The 18318-nt window shown below is 38.9% G+C and overlaps 2 protein-coding genes across 3 annotated transcripts in view; one reads left to right on the top strand and one right to left on the bottom strand.

Annotated features, from left to right (window-relative positions):
* The window catches only part of ANXA4 (annexin A4), a 114053-nt gene extending 111967 nt beyond the window's left edge, over positions 1 to 2086 (bottom strand). Inside the window, exon 1 of one of the 2 annotated variants that reach the window (XM_072635350.1) lies at positions 2028 to 2086. In XM_072635350.1, coding sequence (XP_072491451.1) covers positions 2028 to 2051 — 24 coding nt within the window. In that variant the 5' untranslated portion in view covers positions 2052 to 2086. Of the gene's footprint in view, positions 1 to 1980 lie in introns of both variants that reach the window. The other variant, XM_072635353.1, reaches the window with a different exon arrangement.
* The window catches only part of AAK1 (AP2 associated kinase 1), a 335873-nt gene continuing 319294 nt past the window's right edge, over positions 1740 to 18318 (top strand). Inside the window, exon 1 of the mRNA XM_072635329.1 lies at positions 1740 to 2146. The gene's annotated coding sequence lies outside the window, so the exon portion shown is untranslated. The remainder of the gene's footprint in view (positions 2147 to 18318) is intronic.

Here is an 18318-nt window from a genome sequence, read left to right as displayed (position 1 = left end):
AGGGTTGGGGAGTAATGGAGACCTAAGTGGAATCTTGGACCTTGGAGAAAAAGACCCAAAGACAAGGAGACAGAGAGACCCAGGACACCAGCCTTGATAGAGGTTCAACTTCAGGTCATTAGGAGACTGCTGCAGAACAAATACCACTGGAAGGGATAGTGAAGTAGAGACATGCTGGCGAAGGACTCACCTGGGTTATGGTCATCAAGGGAGGAGGCCTGCCACTGATAGCTCCTTATTTTAGTTAATTATTCTTGCTAATTAGGTACTGAGCTCAGTTATTTCTACTTTCAGAAAGTAGTCAATTGCAGGTATCACCCTTTAAATTTCTCTGCTCAAGGGCCTAGTTTTAGTCACTCTACCCTAGTTAAAATTCTGACCCAGTTCCTTCAACTAATCCTTTTATGGAATGATATACAGTCTTTTGTCATCCTGGTCATGCTTCTTGAGACATATTCCATCTTGCATATGCTTTTGTGTGTTTTGGGGTTTTTTGTATATGCCTCTTAAAATATATGATGGCACCCAGAGAATGTAGACTTTGGAGTCAGGCAACCTAGATTCATATCTTGCCTCAGCCTTTTCATACATGTGTGACCTTGGGCAAGTCACTTAACATTCTGGCCGTCAATTTTTTCATCTGGAAAATGAAGGGATTGAACTAGATAACTTTCTACAGATTCTTTTAGCTATGATCTATGATCTTATGTTATCACAGACAATTCCAACTGTGGTCTGACAAGGACATCCAGTCCTCAAAAGTTTTTCTTTCACAGTTTCATAGATTTAGAGTTGCAAAGGACCTCAAAGATTATACTAGATAGAATTATTTAGTATAATCCATTCATTTTTCAGATTGAGAAACTGAGGCCAGAGAGTTTATAAAACTTGGTCATACAGGTACTAAGTGGCAGAGCTAGGGAATGAATCCCATGTCTTCTGGTTCCAAACTCAATGTTCTTTTCTGTTGTACCACACTTTAAAAAACCATCATTTAAAAAGCCAGTCAAATTTTTTTTTAATTCACAAAATAAAACAATGAAAGCAAAATTGATCATCTCCAAACATTCAAAAATCAAAGAATATCTGCTCTAATATTACTAGTTAAGGCAATACATCTAGGACACTTCTTAACTAAAGGTAATAGGTTGTCAACCTTATTTTTTGGGGGGGTGGGAGGAAGAAGGCAATCTGTGTTAAGTGATTTGCCCAGGTTCACACAGATAGTAAGTGTCTGAGGCTGGATTTGACCTCAGATCTTCCTGACTCCAGGGCCAGTTCTCTGTCCACTGTATACCTAGCTACCCTGAATTTATTTAAAAAAAAAAAACAAAACTTCATTATCTTTATTCTCCCTCAAGATTAGCAGTTTTTTTCTACCCTGGTTTCTTCCTTGGTGGCTTGTGTAGAGGCTGAGTCTGGTGAGGATATTGCTGGAGATTAGCTAGAGGCACGGCAATAGAATTGTTGGAAGCTACCTCTCCTTGAATTTTTTCTGCACTCACTTATCAGGGTCCTGGCCAAGACATTCCTAATCCTTCTCTACTAAGAACTCCAGATTTTTTTTTTCTAAATCTAAATAACTTTTACTTCTTTACCCTTTACACTCTTGTTGAAATGGTTGACTACCTGTCCTCCTCCTCATTATGTTCTGCAACCTTAATTATGCTGTCAGCTGCTGCCAGTCAAGTTGTGAGAGAGGTGAGGGCCACAGAAAAAATGGAGCCAGACAAAGCCAGTCTGAAAAGCTCCGAGAGACTCTACAGTTTCCATTGCTCAGTGGATTTGGAAGAAGAGGGGGAAGAAAAAAATCAGACCTTTTCTTCCATTTACATCTCTTAATACCTGCTGCAATTCCATGATGGTGGTAGACTGACATAATGATGGTAGACTACCCTTAAACTCTAACTCTTAGGAAGAAATTCTCCTAATTAAAACAGTCAAGTCCCAAAGAACCTTTTTCAGCACCCCTATACCTACTGAGAGTGGTTATCATTTCCTCCCATCCTCTCCCGATCCTGAGTTACCTTCACCCAGTGGTTTCCTAGCATCACTGTAACAGGACAAATGAAGATGGCATTGTAAACAGAACAATGTTTCCAAGGCAACCACCTGTACAATTCAGAGCTTCTTAACCAGTAAAAAGGTGAGGACTTTCATTTTCCTAGAATCCTCTCTACCTCCCCACCACTCTCTTCCACCTGCTTTTCACCCACCTTACTTCTCATGAATTGTGATGGTATAGGGACATTTTTTAGCCTGTCAACTATAAGAAGTCCGTTTTTACCCTGCTCTCCTTTGGCTGATATTATCAGGAAACACTTGTGCTTGGGGTCATTTTTGTTTTAATTATGAGTTAAATTCTGGATAGAGGTTGCCCATTCATCATTTAGGTGTGGGTGTATGAGATGACTGAATTTATTGTGGAACCGTATATAGTAGTAAAGGTGGGGGCAGAAGGAAATAGAAATTGGAAGCAAGGTGATTGAGAAAATACTTGGTCTTGGATTCAGAATATCTGACTTCCAATTCTGGCTCTGCTACTTAACAGAAACTACATATAGATATGTGTAAAGCACATATTATGTGAAAGTCTTCCCTACTTGTGTGTCCTTGGGGAAATTACATCACCTCTCTAGGCTACTCCTCTCTCATCTTCGCTCTTTCTGTTATAGGTATCACTCACCATCCAGTCACCAGTGTTGTACATTGACATTATCCTGGAGCTTTAGTTTCTCTTCACCCCACATGTATATTCACACATCCAGTTCAAAACTATGCCGTTTTCATTTTGGTTATCCTCCTCATTCCCTTCCCACTGTAACCAGAACTCTGCCCCTGGGACCTTGGACCCCAATAGGTCAGCTCTTACCCTTCCTTGCCCAGAATCAGACTTCCTATTACTTTTCAGTCAGTTTCCTACTAGTCTAATCCCCTGCATCCTTTCAGCTCCCCTTTATGTGTTGCCTTACCTTATTAGACTGTTCACTCCTTCAGGTCAAGGACTATTTACTTGCTTATACTGGTATTCTCATCACTTAGCACAGTGGCAGACGCAGAGGGGTATGCCAGAACCAGCCTGAGAGCCCCTGTGAGCTGACTGTTAAATTTTCGCTAATATGATTATTGAATGTCTTTTATTCATTTATTCTTTCAAGTTGATGCCAAATATTGTCATTTCTCCCTTACATTTTTGACATGTCTTTTTTTCTCTAGACACAGGGCCACAACCCTAGTTTATGCCCTCATCACCTTTTGTCTGGACTGTTGCAAGGCTTCCTAATTGTCTTCCCTACCTCATTTCTTTCCCCTTGCTAATCTGTTCTACATGCAGCTGTGAAATTGATTTTCCTAAAGTAAAGGTCTGACCATGACAGTCCCCCATTCAATAAATAATTACCTCTAGAATAAAATATGTTAGTCTGACTTTTAAAGACCTTCACAACCTGGTGACAACTTACATTTCCAAGGTTATATTATGTATTTGCTATGGTGGACTCCATTAGATTATGCCACTCACTTTAAGTAATATCCCTTGTTAGGTATGAACACTTTTTATTGACTTAAACAATTAGAATTGAGTGTGAACAGGGCCTAAACAGAGCAGGTACCTACCTGCCTCAATCAAAGCCATTTTTTAAAAGACAGGATCATGTCCTAAGGAATTTGCTTAAAGGAAGAAGCTAAGTATGCAGAAGAAAAGATTCTGAGGGTCTAGATTCAAGAGGCTGGCCTTCCAGCATACACCTAAGGAGCGAATGAGCTGTGAAAGAGAAGGATGCTATGTAAGAGAAACATCAGCTCTAGAAAAGTTTGGGAGCAGAGGACTTATGCTAGGAGAAGATCTAAGAAAAAACTGGGCTCATTCCCCAACTTCCCCTCCCAGTCTCTGCCTCACATTCACTATAATATAATCTACGTTTTGTTACACTAATGTTTCTAGTGAATTGAATTTTGTGTCAACTTCAAAGAGGCTGGGGGGTTAACTTGTGCAAGATATAAACGTAAACTTTGGTTAATATATTAGGAGTTTTCCAAACTGGGGGCTCAGAGTTATTGTGATGGAACTCAGAACTTTTCATCTAAAATCAATTCCCTATTGTTGGAGAAGAAAACTCCTGGACCTTAGGAACCTAAATTGGATCACTCCAGGTTTAAAACAAACTAATTATTATAACAGGGCAGTACTTACTATGATGTGGCCAAACTAATCGTGCAGTTCTTCATATGTGACATTCCATCTTCCATCTTCATATCTTTTCTTGAGTGTGGTCCAGGTATTTCCTCTCTCTTTACCTTCTCCTCTTTGAATTTCTTGTTTGCTTTAGAACTGCTCAAAGACCACCTTCTACGTGAAACCTTTCCTCATTCTCCAGTCACTAGTGTCCTCTACACACACACACACACACACACACACACACACACACACACACACACACACACACACACACACATTTTACCTAGTATTTATTCTGTGTATACTTTTTTAATGTCTTAATTATGTACTGATTGTCTCTCTTATAGAATATAAACTTCTTGAGGACAAGGACTATTTCATTTTTTGTTTTTGAATCCCCAGTGAACAAGAGAGTGCCTGAAACAGATACTTCATAAATACTTGCTCATTAATTAATTGATTTCCTTATCTGTAAAATGAAGGGATTGGACTAAATAATCTCTAGGGCTTCTTCTAGCTATAAATTCTATATCTTTGATTAGCTGCAGAATCACATGTGATAATTGATGTGGCTTAGGTATGCCTTGGTAGGTGTCTTTGGTTTCCTCTTTGAAACAGCCATCCATGATGGGCTTATAACACAGCTTTCCACAAGTTAAACAAAAGTGGATACCCCTTAATTATTTGAGTAACTGGGAAATATATATTTTGACCACCAGGTGGCAATACCATCAAGCCACCCACCTAGTGGTTTTATCAGTAGGTATTTAGTGAACATGGGCTAGTTTTTCCAAAGGTAAAAGTATCCTATATGGCAATTGTTCATAAATTTTCAGACCACAACCCACTCCCACCACACCAAGTTTCTTTGGGCAATTTGCCCCCAATTCAATATAGATCTACATGTATGAACATGAAATATACAGTAGTTCTAAAATATTAAGATTGTTGGAAACCTCTAATTACTCCTGTTGAGGGAATTTGGGAAATCTGTTCTTGTTGACCAACTGAGATCCAGACAACTGACTTTTTAGCTACTACGTGATTTATTAAAATATGCAAAGAAACTATCAGATAGCAAAATTGTAAAGAAGCTATTTAAATTGATCTACTAATCCTGATCTCCCCACTTATAGAGGAGGAGGACAGGAGGGTAGAATAAAGGAAGGGTTCATGAATTTGGCACTCATTGAGATTTAAAATAGCACTGCCTTTGGAATTCAATTTTTTAAAATGTACGTTTAAAATTAATTTTGCACGTAATTGAAAAAAATTTTAAAGAAGGAGTAGCACTGCCTCTGAAGTCAGAAGATCTGAGTTCAAATCCATACATCTGATGATTACCACTTAACTTCAGTGGACATCAGCTTTCTTCCTCTATAAAATAAGAGGGTTAGAGGGGTTTTTAACCTCGGGCTCAATAAAAAAATTTTTAATAACTGTATTTCAATATAATTGCTTCTTTTGTGATCCTGTGTATTTTATTTTATATATTCAAAAATATTTTGAGAAAAGACTGCCCAAAGCATCTGCGACACAGGAAAGGTTAATAATCCCTGGCTGAGTATAGTGGTATACTCCTGTAATCCCAGCCATCTGAAGACTGAGAGTGGTGAATCTCTTGAGTTTCTGTGGACTATGCAGATCAGTCCGTGCTAAATTCAGCATTAATATGATAAGCCTCTGGAGTTGGGGGTGGGGAGCACCAGGTTGCCTAAAGTTAGTGGTGTACTGGTAAATATTTAACAACTTGTCCTCCCCCCAAAATGTACAAATGATATATTTTAAACTTTATCTGCCTTATTCACATTTCTCCATCACTTTCCGAAGTCTAGTTAAGCAGTGTCTAACTCAAATAGATAACTGCAAAGGATCCCTGCTGCCCTCTGACTTGAGAACCACATATTAGCATTATCTGTGTTCTGTTGTGTTTTTATTTGTTTTGTTAAATATTTCCCAGTGCATTTTAATTTAGTTCTCCCTGCGCTAAGGAGTGCTGAAGGGCATATTTGACCCCTCTGATCTAGACTAGTAGTGTCAAATTTAAATAGAAATGAATTGTGATTGACTGTGGTTGACTCAGAAAAACACCAGTTAACATTATGTTGCATTGTGGAGCACTTGGCCTGGAGTGAGGACGACCTGAGTTCAAATGTGACCTCAGATATTTACTAGCTGTGTTACCCTGGGCAAGTCACTCAACCTCCATTTGCCTTAAACCACTGGAGAAGGAAAAGGCAAACCACTCTAATATCCTTGCCAAGAAAACTGCATGGTCCACAGGGTCATAAAAACTCAGATACTATTAAACAATAGCATTAATAATATGTTGCATTGTATTTTAAAATTTATTTTGTTAAGCATTTCTCAGTTACATTTTAACTTGATTCTACAAAGGCTGGAGTGTTGCCCTTCTGGTGACAATTAACAGAAGAGTAGATCAGGCCCTGACCTGTGGGTCTGGCAGTTTCTGAGGTGTAAATGCTCATACTGAAAACTTCACAATAGCTCTACAGGGTCAGATGTGGCTCCAGCACACACCCCTGTAAAGCAAACTGTCTTGGGTCAGAAGCAGAGCAGGTTAAAGCTCATGTGCCAATCAGTGGTGAGAAAGGCCTGTGAGCAGCCTCTGCATGTGCAGCCTGAGCAAGATGGGATCTGAAAAAGCAGCAGCAGATCTGGACCAAACAACCTCTCCGATTCCTTCCAGCTCTGGCTCTGTGAACCTATGCTCTTATGAGATTGGCTCAGTGAAAAACTGGAGAAAGGAGGAAGATTGTTCTTCTGCCTGAACTTATCAGTGACTCTGGTTTCACAGCAGCTGCTGGTCCAGTTCAGTCTTAAGCTAGTCAAGTATCTTCCATATCACCGAACTTGAATGGTAAGGGTTGATATGTCTTGCCAACACAATTCCTTGGTCCTACACTGCTACAGTCTCTTTGCCACAGCAGTTCTGTAGGATCTCTCCCAGTTCATCCTTTACTGTGCCCAGCTCTGGCTGAGAAAGCAGAAGGGATAGCAGGGGCTTTGGCTATATGGAAGGCAAAGAATGCAATCAAGGTTCCCAGGAGGAACCTCATGTCTACCTAACAGGGAAGGGCTGGGCAAAAGCTGCCCTGTCTCTCAGCTTCTTATGTGGCTTTTCAGTCCTGCTCAGCCTGTCCAGCTTTTGATGTAATACAGGCTATTTCCCTTGTGGCAGCCCTCAGGGTCCCTCAAACTGCCACTGAGATGAAATGCATGGCAAGCCTTGCTCCACACAGAATCTCAGAGTAAGAAGGAGTTTCAGAGACTGTCTAGTTCAGCTCCTATTCTGAACAAGAATCTTCTCTATGTTGAACTCAGTAAGTGAGCATCCTTCTCATTTACTTTACTTACTTCAATATTAGAGTAATCCATAAATTCACTGATGTAAGAACTCTTTACGTTGGCCTAGGACCAATGGTGACTCTTCTGTACTGTAAAAAGGACTTGGAACAGCTCTCTTGGGTCTTGTCCTTAGATTGAAGCTTCGGAACCTTACATTAGTCAATGTGTGACTCAGTGCTGGAGTACACACTTTAAGATGACAGAGTCCCTTTATTGGCTGCTGAGTCAAAGCTGTTATTTCCACATATTTTTTATTTGTTTGGTTATTTATAACATTTGTCTTTTTTTCTTCTCCCTCCTGCCTTCCCCTCTCCTACTGGTTGAGAAAGCGAGCGATATGATATCAATTATTTCCATGCACCTTTTAAAAGAAGAGACAAAATCTAGCTGGGATCCTCTCAATGCAACTCTGCAGATGGCACAAGATGAGGGTGGTGAGGGATAGGGAAGAATACCCTACATTGTGACAACCTTGTTGTGGCTCCCCCTGTAAGACTGCCCTTTTACTATCTCCCATTTCTGGAACGCTCTCCTTTCTCATCTCTGCTGCATGGATTCCCTGGCATCCTTCCAGACTCAGCTCAAATCCCATCTTCCAAAGGAAGTCTTTCCCAGTCTCCCCTCCTGTTAATACCTTCACTCTGAGATTACTTTCCATCTCTTCTTCTCTTTGTGGAAAAAGTTGACTCTAAGTGGCATTGGATGTATAATTGCCTAAACTGTATATAGTTTTTATCCTCTTACACAGTCATTTACAGTAATAATGAAAGGTGATTCATATATAATGCAAGAAGTCAGTATGACTTGGGTCCAAATATCATCCCACAAACTAATTGTGTGTGTGTGATTGTGTGACTGATTCTTGACCTTTCTGAGCCACTCATCTGTTAAAAAAAATAGATAGTAAGAGCATCTACTGGTTTGTTGTGAATTTCAGATGAAATAGTGTATGTGTAAGGTGCTGCCCTTATTTGAACATTTTCTTTATTGAAAAAGGCAGAAAAAATGGCATTTGTATGAGAAACAGAAAAAGTTGACTATGGAGAAACACAGAAAAACAGCCTCGAAGATAAAAAGTAGTGAGTGAACCTAAGTTAAAGCAACTCAGAGGCAATGATACTAACTAAGAGCATAGATGGCTGTAGCACATTATTTCCCAATGGCTACTTTTGAATCTCACAGTTTTCAGGACTTTAGATCTTATTATTGGGAAAATTTGAGTCAAAGAACTAGTTGGGGGCTATGGTGAATTGCAATACACTGTTTGTGTTACATATGAGAGTCATGTTGATTTGATGTTTCCCATCCAATCCTGATTCAAAGCATCAAGAGCCAGACTAGAAGATGAGAATCCACTGTCTGAGAAACCACTTGGGAAGTCAGCTGAGAAGACTCAGTGAAACCCAAAAGAGAAAGTATTTCCAGAAGACAGAAAACACAAGCCAAGGGAGTTGAGAAGCTGAGATAAAACAGCCAGTCAACAGCATTGAAAAGCTGACAGCAACTGAGCTAGGCTGATAGGCAGGAGCTGATGCGGGGAGTTGATCTGATTGGGGGAAAGCTTCCACTCTGGGAACTCTTAGGGAAAAACAGCATCCCTTGCTTTGTGAAGAGCTGGCTGGAGAAAGCTTGTATTGCTCTTTAGTGCCATCTATGGGTTGAGAGAGGGAAAACATCCCACAAAGGCTACCTACATTGTCCTTGAATGCCCTTTATGGCTTGGAAGAGGAAAAATCCCTCAAAAACTATACAGAACAAGACTTGAATGGCTTTGAAAATCTCAAAAGTTAAAGGGGAGTTTACTTGATTTTTTTCATCAAAAGAACATCATATTGCTTCAGCACCTAGCCAAAGGAACAGACCTGAGAAGTATAGCAAATCTCAGGCTTACAGCTTAACACTGCTTCAGCAGTCCGACAGTAACAATGCAGCGACTTCATTCAGCAGGAGAGCAGAGTCTCAAAAGGACAGCAGGTGACATGGTAAAGAGTTCCCAAAAGACACCAGACACATGCAGAGTTGCGAGTTGCTCTGGATAGATGAGTTTCCCTATTCATGTGCTTCATGATAAATTTCTGTAAGTGTATGTCCGTTCTCCCTCGTAGATAGTATATGTAGTCATTAGTGGAAGGGTTTAACCCCAGTTTATGAGTAGGCTTACGTTCTGCTTATTTGCCTTCTATATAGCATGTGCTATATGTCAAAAATGATGATCCTTCCTAACATTTATATAGAGTTCATTATGTGCCAAGCACTGTGCTAAGCACTTTACAATTATTATTTCACCTGATCCTCACAACAACCCCAGGAGCTGAGTGCTATTACTATTGCCATTTCACAGACAAGGAAATGAGGTAAATAGAGGTTAGGTCACTTTGCCCTGGATCACACAGCTATTTAAGTCTCTGAAGCTGTATATGAACTCAGTTTTTCTTGACCCCAGTCGCAGACCTCTATCCACTGTACCCTCTCACTGCTTATATAAATGTTGGTTATTAGTATTAGTGAAAATAAAGATGTGATTTTTTTCCCCCACCCAAGTTCACAGAATTTCTAAAATCTATTGAGCTAAGAGTCCCTGGATCAGATGGATGCTAAAGGTACTTCCAACTTTGAAGTTATGGAAGTCTGTGATTCTGTGAGTCTGTGATATATAAGATGATCTCAGGATTGTAAAATGAGTTATAATGTGGAGTAGTCGAAGAAATTGTAGACTGATAGTATGAAAAAAGATATGAGTTCAAAGTCCCAGTTTTGTTATTTCTGCAGGAAGACCTTGTACAAGTAACTTCCAAACCTATAGATCTCAGTTTATTCTGCTATAAAACAAGGATAATAGTATTTACACTACCTCATAGAGTTGTTGTCAATAATAATGAGAACTGTTCATATATATGTAACTTTTAAATTTTATAAAGTGCTTTACATATGTAGAATGCACAGAAGATGTGAGACTGACCTACCTCTCTCCAATTTCTCTTTATATCCTTGGATAGGAGTTGCCCCCAATACCCCAACCTGTACTCATTCTGGCAGACCAGGATGGTTCTCCAAGGGGGTAGTCATACAGCTGTTGGGGAAGGTAGGTGGTGCAGTGGATAGAACACCAGTGTAGGAGTCATGAGGACCTGAGTTCAAATCTCACCTCAGACACTTGACATTCACTAGCTGTGTGACCTTGGGCAAGTCACTTAACCCCAATTGCCTCATCCTGAGTCATCTCTAGTCATCCTGATGAGTATCTGGTCACTGGATTCAGATGTCTCTGGAGGAGAAGTGAGGCTGGTGACCTGCACAGCCCTCCCTCACTCAAAAACAAAGTCAAGTGCAAGTCATGCCATCATTTCTCTGATGGCATGGTCTTCTTCAGCAACGAAGGATGAACACTCATACAGCTATGAGGTTACTACAAGGTCCTGGGGAGTAACTCTGGTGTGTGGAAAATATATGTCTATACTTACACCTGTAGCTTATGAACCCCCATAAGTGTTCTTTCCATTTATACAAATTAGCTGCAATGACACCATTAACTCCTTTTTTAAAATTGCTTTTAACTTATGGAATAAAACAAGCATTTCTATAACATAGTGCATCAAAAAAGATGATTGCACATGAAACAAAATAAAATTATCATGTACATTTATTTTTTTTCCTCCCGGTCATGCATTCCCGTGCCCTAGAAATGACTATTAGACACAAATGGGCATATATATGTAAGATTATTCCATATGTACTTTTACTTATCAATTCTCTCTCTGGATGCAGATGGCATCTTTCTTTATGTCTTTTATAGTTAACTTGGGTATTTGTAACAGTCAAAATAACTTATTTTCTCAAAGTCACTCTTGAAACAACATTGTTGAAACAACATTGCTGTTACTGTAGCCATGGTTCTCTTGGCTCTGCTCATTTTTCTCTTCATTATTTCATATCTTTCCATGTTTTCCTAAAATCATTGAGCTCACATTTCTCATAGCACAGTAGTATTCCATCACAATCATGTACTACAACTTGTTCAGCCATTCCCCAATTGATTGGCATCCCCGCAATTTTCAGTTCTTTGCCACCACAAAGAGAATTGCTGTAAACATATTAGAAAATATAGGTTCTTTTCCTTTTTCCCTAATTATCTTCAGAAACAGATCAAGTAGTGGTACTTCTGGGTTAAAGGGTATAGGTAGTTTAATAATTCTTTGGGCAAAATTCCAGATTGCCCTCAAAAATGGTTGGATTAGTTCACAATTCCACCAACAATGAATTGGTGCTCTAATTTTTCCATATCTCTTCCAACATTTGGCACTTTTCCCTTCTAACATTTTAGCCATTCTGGTAGATGTAAAATAATATTTCCAGGTTGTTTTAATTTGCATTTCTCTAATCAATAATGAAGCAGAGGTTCCCAAAGTGGGCAATACCACTCCCTAGGGGACACTGAAATGATCAGAGGGGGCAGTAGGAGCCTTGGGTGCAATTGGGGGAGTGGGGGCATTGAATAAAAATAAGGGTTGGTGGAAGCATAATGAAAGGACATAAAAATTTTTTGAAAAACCATTTATACATGTTTTGTCTGTTGTGTAACAGAGTAAAAGTTTCAGTGATTACATTATTTTCCAAATAAACACACAAAATGCAAGTTGTAACTGATCAGCGGTCAAGTCTGATCTCACCAAGCGAGTGCTGGCAAGCAATACTATGAGTTGTCAGGAAGTCCAGCATGCATGGCAAGCATACACGCATGTATTAATTTGTTTACAATACAACACTATATGGTTACATGACACAATATTGCATCATCAAAATTTTGTGTAGGAAAAAACCACAAATGAACAATAAATGATTAAATTTAAGATGCATCATTTTTTTCTTTTCCTAATTTATTTATTTGTTTTCAATTTTCAACAATCACTTTGATAAGTTTTAAATTTTCTCTCCCTTGCTCCCCAATCTCATATGGACTCTACACATACATTCTTATTAAACACATTTTCACAATAATCATGATGCATAGAAGAATTAAAATGAACGGGAGAAAGCATGAAAAAAACTAAACAAAACCAAACATAAAAGAGAAAATAGTCTGCTTCACTCTGCACTCAGACTCCATAGTTCTTTCTCTGGATATAGACGACATTTTGCATAATGAGTCTTTTGGATGTAGGTCCTTTAGGTCTTTGCATTGCTGTGAAGGGCTAAGCCTATGAAAAACAGTCCTTGTGCACTGTGGCTGTTACTGTATAATGTTCTTCTGGTTCTGCTCACTTCACTCAGCAGCAGTTCATATAAGTCTATCCCAAATATTTCTGAAATCCACTTGTTCATCATTTCTTATAACACAACAGTATTCCATTACATTTGTAAGATGTGTCATTTTAAAAATATATATATTTTATATATTTTTAAATGACACAAATTTCAAAAAAATCGTTAAAGGGTTAAAGAAAAGGGGGGGCACTGAGTAATTTTTTTAAAGGGGATGGTAGGTCAAATAAGTTTGAGAACCTCTGATTTAGACCATTTTTTTCACATGACTAAATTATTTTGATTACTTCATTGGAAAACTGCATATTCATATCCTTTGACCATTTATCTATCGGGGAATGACACTTATTCTTATAGATTTGACAAAGTTCTTCATATATTTTAGATATGAGACCTTTATCTGATAAACTGTCTATGGAATTCCCCCCTCCTCCAATTTTCTGCTTGTTTTCTGATTTTGGCTATATTTGTTTTATTTGTACAAAACCTTTTTAATTTAATGTAATTGGACTTATCCATTTTGCAACTTGTAAAGTAATATGTTCCATGTTCTTGAATTTTCTTGTAAAATCTCTTTTTATATTTGGGTTATATGTCCATTTTGACCTTATCTTTGTAAATAGTGTAAAATGTTCATCTCTGCCCCGTTTCTGCCATACCACTTTCTAGTTTTCCTAACAATTTTTATCAAATGATGAATTCTTATCTCAAAATCTTAAGTCTTCACACATATTGAATACAAGGTTATTATGTTTATTTGCTGCTAATTGTATGTCTACTCTATTCCATTGATCAACCTTTCTATTTCTTAGCTAATACCAGATAGTTTTGATAATTACTCTTATAATACAATTTAAGATCTGGAACTGCTAATTCTTCCTTTATACTTTTCCCCCCATTATTTCTTTTGATATTCTTGCCTTTTTTTCTAAACAAATTTTATTATTTTTTTCTAATTCACATTAAAAGTTATTTATGGGGGGCGGAGCCAAGATGGCAGAGTAGAAAGACGCAAATACACATAGCTCCGAACCCACAACCCATACAACATGGGTATAAAGTAACTCACGGCAAATTCTGGAGCAGTGAGGCCACAGAACAGTGGAGCGAAGGAGATTTCTGTTCCAGAGGGACCTGCAAACCTCTTGCAAAAGGTCCGTCGTGCTGTAGACGCAGAGCCCAGCCCAGCCCAGACCTGCTGTGGCCACGGCACCAAGAGGAACAGACCCAAGCAGGGTTCAGGGACAGGATCTCCAGTGGCGGCACAAGTCCCTCCACCCACAGGTGACGGGGGGTTGGTGAGAGAGTCTCTTTGGCTGGTCGAGAAGGGAGTGGGGTGCCCCCATGGCTCGGGGCCCCCTGGGGAGGCAGAAGCTGAGGGGTGGCGGCCGGGGCTCCCCAGGAGGGCAGGAGCCTGGATCCATTGTTGAAGGTCTGTGCATAAACCCCCTAAGGGAACTGAGCCTGAGAGGCTGCCCTGCCCTGCCCTCAGCACATGAACTTAATTCTCACACTGAATAGCAGCCCTGCCCCCGCCCAAAGCCCTGAGGCTGAGAAGCAGCATTTGAATCTCAGACCACAAACACTGGCTGGGAGGGTCAGGAGGCAAGGTGGGTGTGAGGAGAATATTCAGAGGTCAAGTCACTGGCTGGGAAAATGCCCAGAAAAGGGAAAAGAAATAAGACTATAGAAGGTTACTTTCTAGGTGAACAGGCATTTCCTCCCTGCCTTTCTGATGAGGAAGAACAATGCTTACCATCAGGCAAAGACACAGAAGGCAAGGCTTCTGTGTCCCAGCCCACCCAATGGGCTCAGGCCATGGAAGAGCTCAAAAAGAATTTTGAAAATCAAGTTAGAGAGGTGGAGGAAAAGCTTGGAAGAGAAATGAGAGACATGAAGTCAAAGCATGAACAGCAGATCAGCTCCCTGCAAAAGGAGACCCAAAAAAATGTCGAAGAAAATAACACCTTGAAAAATAGGCTAACTCAATTGGCAAAAGAGGTTCAAGAAGCCAATGAGGAGAAGAATGCTTTCAAAAGCAGAATTAGCCAGATGGAAAAGGAGATTCAAAAGCTCACTGAAGAAAATAGTTCTTTCAAAATTAGAATGGCACAGATGGAGGCTAAGGACTTTGTGAGAAAGCAAGATATCACAATACAAAACCAAAAGAATGGAAAAATGGAAGATAATGTGAAATATCTCATTGGAAAAACAACTGACCTGGAAAATAGATCCAGGAGAGACAATTTAAAAATTATGGGACTACCTGAAAGCCATGATCTAAAAAAGAGCCTAGACATCATCTTTCATGAAATTATCAAGGAAAACTGCCCTGAGATTCTAGAACCAGAGGGCAAAATAAATATTCAAGGAATCCACAGAACACCACCTGAAAGAGATCCAAAAAGAGAAACTCCTAGGAACATTGTGGCCGAATTCCAGAGTTCCCAGGTCAAGGAGAAAATATTGCAAGCAGCTAGAAAGAAACAATTCAAGTATTGTGGAAATACAATCAGGATAACACAAGATCTAGCAGCCTCTACATTAAGGGATGGAAGGGCATGGAATAGGATATTCCAGAAGTCAAAGGAACTAGGACTAAAACCAAGAATCACCTACCCAGCAAAACTGAGTATAATACTTCAGGGGAAAAATTGGTCTTTCAATGAAATAGAGGATTTTCAAGCATTCTTGATGAAAAGACCAGAGCTGAAAAGAAAATTTGACTTTCAAACACAAGAATGAAGAGAACCAGGAAAAGGTGAACAGCAAAGAGAAGTCATAAGGGACTTACTAAAGTTGCACTGTTTACATTCCTACATGGAAAAACAATATTTGTAACTCTTGAAACTTTTTAGTATCTGGGTACTGGGTGGGATTACACACACACACATGCACATACGCACACACACATAGAGACAGAGTGCACAGAGTGAATTGAAGAGGATGGGATCATATCTTAAAAAAATGAAATCAAGCAGTGAGAGAGAAATATATTGGGAGGAGAAAGGGAGAAATTGAATGGGGCAAATTATCTCTCATAAAAGAGGCAAGCAAAAGACTCATTAGTGGAGGATAAAGAGGGGAGGTGAGAGAAAAACATGAAGTCTACTCTCATCACATTCCACTAAAGGAAAGAATAAAATGCACACTCATTTTGGTATGAAAACCTATCTTACAATACAGGAAAGGGGGGGATAAGGGGATAAGCAGGGTGGGGGGGATGATGGAAGGGAGGGCATGGGGAGGAGGATGCAATTTGAGGTCGACACTCATGGGGAGGGACAGGATCAAAAGAGAATAGAAGTAATGGGGGACAGGATAGGATGGAGGGAAATATAGTTAGTCTTATACAACACAACTATTATGGAAGTCATTTGCAAAACTACACAGATTTGGCCTATATTGAATTGCTTGCCTTCCAAAGGGAAGGGGTGGAGAGGGAGGGAGGTAAAGAAGTTGGAACTCAAAGTGTTAGGATCAATCGTCGAGTAATGTTCTTGCCACTAGGAAACAAGAAATATAGGTAAAGGGATATAGAAAGCTATCTGGCCCTACAGGAGACAGAAGACAGAGACAGAGAAGACAGAGACAAGGGCAGAGAGGGATGATAGAAGAGAGAGCAGATTGGTCATAGGGGCAATTAGAATGCTTGGTGTTTGGGGGGGGAGGGGATAAAAGGGGAGAAAATTTGTAACCCAAAATTTTGTGAAAATGAATGTTAAAAGTTAAATAAATTTAATATAAAAAAAAGTTATTTACTATTTGTGAATTTCCCTCCATATAATTTTTTTACTCACTGTTTTCCTTCTCAGTCTCTCTTTTCACCCTATCCTGGTTACCTTCTCTTCTCCCTTTACCCTCTTGTTCCTTATTTTAACCACCCCTCTAAAAGTCCCTCTCTTATCTATTCTCCTTCCCCTCCTAATCTTAATCTATATACCCTTCTAAAACTCCCTCCCCACCCTATCCCCCAGTTTTCTCACCTATCTAGAAGTTTAGAAAACTCCCAGACCTTTTTACTCTTCAACCCAGATGCAAGTTAGTTTCCAGTGTTATCAATCCTTCACCCCAATCTGCTTCCTCTATATTAGCTTTTCTTTCACACCCTGTTTTCATGAGATAATTTCTTTTTTTAACCTTTTCCTACACAATTTTGTTTTTTGAATTACCTCATCCTACAAAACTCAGTCGCAACCTTTCTTTCAAACTACCTTAATAATAGCAGTTTTAAGAATACTATTAATATTAGTAACATTCTCATATATAATAAGTAAACAATTTAACCTTAATCATTGTCTTATAATTAGTTTTTTAATGATTTCTTTATGTTTCTTCTGATTCTTTTATATCAAGTTTTGCATTGAGTTTTGGTCTTTGTTACAAATACCTGAAAGTCTTTCAGTTCATCAAATATCCATTTTTTTTCATTCAGAACTGTTTTAAACTTTATTGGATAAGTTATTCTTGGATTCATCCTCAGCTACTTTGCTCTTCAAAATGTGATGTTCCAAGACTTGTGGTCTTTTAGTGTAGAAGTGCTAGGTCTAATGAAATCCAGACTGTTTTTCCACAGTATTTAAATTACTTTTTTCCTTGTTGCTTGCAAGATTTTCTCTTTAACTTAGGAATTTTGAAACTTGTCTATGCCATTTTTGTAAGCTTTCTTTCTAGAATCTCTATACAAAGATATATCAGATACAAAGACTGTCTTTAAAAAAAATTTTTTAGAAAGAAGGAAGGAAAGAATAAGACATGCTGGAGTCCTTTCTTCGTTCTGATTGCCCTCATTTGGACTCTCCAGTATATCATTTCCCTTGTAAACTATGATGCCCAGAAATGACCATAATCCTACTGATGATTGATTTGGCCAGGACAGATTGTAGTGGGATTATTCTCTGTTTACTATTAGAAACTGCCTCTCTTAAAGGCCCAGTACTGAATTAACTTTTTTGGTTTCCATCTCACATTGTTACCTCATATTGAGCTTTTTAGTCCACTAAAATCTTCAAAACTTTTGTAGACACACTGCTTTCCTTCCTTCTAACTATATTTCTACCCTCTCATTCTTACGGAGTCAAAATTTCCCCTTTCATTCATTCATTTATTTTTTAACATTCATTTAAAATAATTTTTTTGAGTTCCAAATTTTATTCCTCCCTCCTTTCTTCCCCTCCCCTCCATTGAGAAATCAAGCAATTATGATTTCAATTATACATATGAAGTCATACAAAACATATTTCCATATTAGGCATGTTGGAAAAAAGAAAACAATAAAAAGCAAGGAACATAAGGTTTTTAAAAATGTACTGCAATCTGCATTCAGAGTGTATCAGATTTCTCTCTGGAGGTAGATGGTACTTTTCACTCTGGGTCCTTTGGAATTGTCTTGGATCATTTCATTGATCAGAGTAGTTAAATCTTTCACAGTTGCTCATTGTTACAATATTACTGTTTCCAGATACAGTGCTCTCCTAGTTTGGCTCACTTTGCTTTTCATCAGTTCATATAAG

Source organism: Notamacropus eugenii, chromosome 1, assembly GCF_028372415.1.
Source record: "Notamacropus eugenii isolate mMacEug1 chromosome 1, mMacEug1.pri_v2, whole genome shotgun sequence".
Lineage (NCBI taxonomy): Eukaryota > Metazoa > Chordata > Mammalia > Diprotodontia > Macropodidae > Notamacropus > Notamacropus eugenii.
This window is presented reverse-complemented; position numbering and strand designations above follow the sequence as displayed.